The sequence below is a fragment of the Nicotiana sylvestris genome, chromosome 6, assembly GCF_000393655.2.
Source record: "Nicotiana sylvestris chromosome 6, ASM39365v2, whole genome shotgun sequence".
Taxonomy (NCBI): Eukaryota; Viridiplantae; Streptophyta; class Magnoliopsida; order Solanales; family Solanaceae; genus Nicotiana; species Nicotiana sylvestris.
In genome coordinates this window covers 30615878-30620623 of record NC_091062.1, presented here as the reverse complement: position 1 = coordinate 30620623, position 4746 = coordinate 30615878, and the positions used below count along the sequence as shown (strand labels likewise).

General features: G+C 40.1%; 1 protein-coding gene across 1 annotated transcript; it reads left to right on the top strand.

The window, feature by feature from the left end:
• The first annotated feature begins 708 nt into the window (after positions 1-708).
• LOC138870432 (uncharacterized) lies at positions 709-1986 on the top strand. Its single transcript, XM_070148236.1, has 3 exons — positions 709-1182; positions 1519-1677; positions 1843-1986. Exons 1-3 carry the CDS (start codon positions 709-711, stop codon positions 1984-1986), a joined length of 777 nt encoding a protein of 258 aa, XP_070004337.1.
• The last annotated feature ends 2760 nt before the right edge of the window (positions 1987-4746 follow it).

Below are 4746 nucleotides of genomic sequence, written 5' to 3'. Positions count from 1 at the left end.
GGTCCAGACGAGTACAACAGGATTCAAAGTTGTACCACTGCTAAAGAGATATGGGACACCTTACAAGTGGCTCATGAAGGAACTCAAGTAAAGAGATCAAGAGGAACACTGCTATATTCTCAATATGAGAATTTCACTATGAAGGAAGGAGAAACTATCCAGGACATGTACACAAGGTTCACAATACTAACCAATGAACTTAAATCTCTTGGGAGAATTATCCTTGAAGAAGACAAGGTTGAGAAAATCTTGACAAGGGTCTTACCAGTGACTTGGGAAAGCAAAATCATTGCTATTCAGGAATCAAAGAACTTTGCTACTCTCAAGTTGAATGAACTGATTGGAAACCTCACTGCCTATGAACTAAGAAGGCAAAACATGAAAATGGATGCACCCAAAAATGAAAGGAGTCTGGCTCTCAGAATAGCTGAAGGTGCAGATCTGGAGGATGATGAAATGGCCATGATCACAAGGGATTTCAAAAAGTACCTAATGAGAGGAAATGGTTTTTCAAGATGTACAACCTTCAACAAACCAAGGGCTCCTGAGAAACAGACCAACGAGGGTTGCTACAAATGTGGCGAGACTGATCACATGATCAAGAACTATCCTCAGTGGGAAATTGAATGGAAGAAGGAAAGGGCCGAACGAAGGAACAAGAAGAAGGAACAGGTTCAACCCAAAAGGAACAAAGGATCAACAAAGGCTATGGCTGCTGCTTGTGGAGAAACATCAGATGAGGATTTAGAAGATGAAGCTGGAGATGAGCAAGCACATATGGCCATCGAAGAATCAGATGATGAACAAGAGGTAAGTGTGTTTCATCTCAAAGACAAGATTAAATTTCTGTCTAAAGAAAGGTTATCTGAACTATTGCTAGACTTCATCGATGAGTCTGAGATAATTAACAATAAGAAGGAACAACTTTCAAGGGAGTGTGTGATCTTAACAGCCAAGTGCAAAAATCTAGAATCTAGGGCTAATAAGAGTGACATTAAAAATGCTGAGTTGAAGAACCAAGTTCTTGAACTCGACACCAGTGTCCTAGAACTTAGGTCTGAAAATTTAAAACTGAAATTAGGAACATGTAAAAAGAAAGCTGATCACACACATCTCACCTTAGAAGAAAACCTAGGAAAAATAAAGGATGAGTTGTACAAGAAAGATGAGCAGAACTTGCAAGTGGAATAAGGCTTTTGATGCACTATCCTGGCTATAAGAACATCACATTAGCAACAAGAGGACTTGGCCATGGGACCCAAGCACCTAAGTGGGACCCCAAAAGCAAGTACATCACTCTTCCTGAAAACAAAATCTGCACACACTATGGCAAGACTGGTCATTACAAAAATGAATGTAATGCAAAAGAAAAGGCCAGTCAAAAGAACAAAACCTTTGTTCAAGAGAAAAATAGGCTACTTGGGTAGGCTAAAAGGAATTTAATTTACCCCTTTGCCTATAAAAAGGGACCCAAACTAGTTTAGGTTCCTAAGACTAACCCCTGATTTCTTTTTGCAGGTCCAAGTGAAGGGAAGTAGCCAAATATGGTACATAGATAGTGGCTGCTCAAAACATATGACTGGAAGCAAGAACCAATTCCTTTCACTTGTGGACTTAAAAAGAGGTAATGTCTCCTTTGGAAATGGGAAGAAAGGTGAGATTATTGGGGTTGGAAAGGTAGGTAAGACAGACTCACAATTCATTGAGAATATCTACTTGATATATGGCTTGAAATATAGCCTAATCAGTGTATCACAACTGTGTGACAGAGGTAACCTTATAGAATTTACCTCTACCAAATGCTTTGTGATTAATCTTACTACTGACAAGATGTTTTTGTAGGAAAAAAGAGTTAACAATATTTACATTGTAAATTTGTCCACTTTTTTAGAAAATGAACTTACTTGCCTGAGTGTGTGGGACAATGATCCCCTCCTGTGGCATAAAAGACTTGGTCATGCAAGTCTGAATCAACTCATCAATTAGTCTCCAAGGACCTGGTGATAGGGTTACCTAACATCAAGTTCAAGGAAGACAAAGTTTGTGAGGCCTGTGCAAGGGGGAAGCAGGTAAGATCATCCTTTAAAAGCAAGAAAATGGTAAGCACAACCAGGACGATGGAACTTGTTCATATAGATCTCTGTGGTCCAATGAGAACTTTGAGCAGAGGTGGTAAGAAATATGTGATGGTACTTGTTGATGATTACTCTAGGTTTACCTGGGTACTATTCTTAACATCTAAGGATGAAGCATTTGACATGTTTACTACCTTTGTTATAAAAACTCAGAAACAACTAGGTAATCAACTTGCATCAATCAGGTCTGATCATGGAACTGAATTTGAAAATGCTAAGTTTGCTGAATTTTGTGATAAACATGGTATAGATCATAATTTTTCTACCCCTAGGACTCCTCAACAAAATAGAGTAGTTGAAAGAAAGAATAGGACTCTTGAAGATATGTCTAGGACTATGCTTCTTTCTAGTAAACTTCCCCATAGCTTCTGGACAGAGGCTGTAAATACTGCATGTTACATCATTAATAGATGCATGACTAGACCTCTTGTAGAGAAGACCCCCTATGAGTTACTTAAAGGGATAAAACCAAATATATCTCATCTTAGAGCATTTGGATGCAAGTGCTTTGTGAACAATAATGAAAAGGACTCCCTAGGTAAGTTTGATCCCAGAAGTGATGAGGGAGTATTCTTGGGATATTCTTCATATATCAAAGCTTATAAAGTGTTCAATAAAAGAACTTTGTGTGTTGAAGAAAGTGTACATGTAGTTTTTGATGAAACTAACATTCTTTCTGAGAGACAGGAATATGAAGATGAAGCTATTGGGCTGGTAAAAGATTTGAGTGAAGTCTCAGCTCAAGCTAAAGTTGCACCAAAAGAAGGAATAGGTGATGGAACAGGTTCTTCCATCCAGGGCAACCTGACAGGGGGAGCAGAACAAAGAGGAACTAAAATCAATCCCCTAAAGGAACCTGTTCATGACCCTGTTCCTCAGTAACAGAACATGGGAGAAACATCAAGCAGAAATTAGTTGGTTGTGAAACCTCACAAGTATCAAAGTTCTTATCCCATTGAGAACATAATTACTGATCCAACCTCTGGAGTTAAAACTAGATCATAATTAAAGAATCTATGTGCTTTTGATGCTTTCCTATCTCTTATTGAACCTAAAAATATTGTTGAGGCTTTGCATGATGCAGATTGGGTAAATGCAATACAAGATGAACTCAATCAGTTCGAGAGAAGTCAAGTTTGGCATCCAGTTCCAAGACCCAAGGATAGATCAATAATTGACACAAAATGGGTCTTCAGAAACAATCTTGATGAAGATGGAACCATTATAAGAAATAAGGCAAGACTGGTGGTCCAAGGTTATAGCCAAGATGAGGGTATAGATTATGATGAAACCTTTGCTCCAGTTGCAAGACTAGAGGCAATAAGACTCCTTATAGCCTTTGCAGCACACATGGAATTCACTCTTCATAAGATGGATGTAAAAAGTGCCTTCCTGAATGGCTACCTAAAAGAAGAAGTGTTTGTTAAACAACCTCCAAGGTTTGAGATCAAGGAATGTCCTGAACATGTGTACAAATTAGACAAGGCTCTCTATGGACAGGCTCCTAGAGCATGGTATGAACGATTGTCCAAATTCCTACTTGAACATGGCTACAAAAGAGGTAAAATTGATAGTACTCTATTCTTGAGGGAAAAAGGTAAGGATCTTCTTATGGTACAAATATATGTTGATGACATAATTTTTTGGGCAACCACTGACAAACTAAGTAAGGATTTTTCCAAATTAATGGGGAGTGAGTTAATACTAGGACTGAATTAATTGTAGGGGTATCAACGCTAACATCCCTCACATAGGCCAGATACGCTTCACACCCCTTCTCAACCATTCGCTAAGCTTTAAGGAAAGAAATAACTCTACTAGGAGTATGATCTAAAGTACCCCTCCACTCTAATCGTGGTATACCTGACATAGCCAATATCACGATTTTGGCGTGACAATCAAGAATAACATAATGGGGAAACAACCAGTCCATGCCCAAGATAACATCAAAATCTACTATGCTGAGCAATAAAAAATCGGCTCTGGTCTCAAAACTACTAAGAGCAACCAAACACGGCCGATAAACGCAGTCAACAATAAGAGAATCTCCCAAAGGAGTAGAAACATAAATAGGAGAACTCAAAGAATCCCGAGATACGCCTAAATGCAGGGCAAAATAAGAAGACACATAAGAATAAGTGGAGCCTGGATCGAATAAAACTGATGCGTCCCTATGATAAACCAGGACAATACCTATGGTGACAGAATCGGAGGTGATGGCCTTGGTACGGGCAGGAAGAGCATAATATATGGCCTAGCCTCCCCCTCTAGGGCGACCTCTACATCCCCAACCTCTGCCTCTAGCTGGCTGGGCAGGTGGGGTAGCAACTTGTGTTGGAACCATAGCCTGGGAACTTTGCGGAGCACGCTGTGGCCGAGAAATCTGTAGAGGTGCACCCCTTCTAAGTCTGGGGCAATCCCTCACCATATGGTGTGTATCACCATACTCAAAACAAGCTCTGGAAGGGCGTGGCAGCTGTGACTGGCTCGGGCCAAGTCTGCTGGACTGACCACTGAAAGCACCTCGCGTAGGAGGCGCACTAGATATTGGAGGTACATAATAAGGCTACTGAGGCCTAGGAGGAGTTGGAATACCACTGGCTACTGGAAG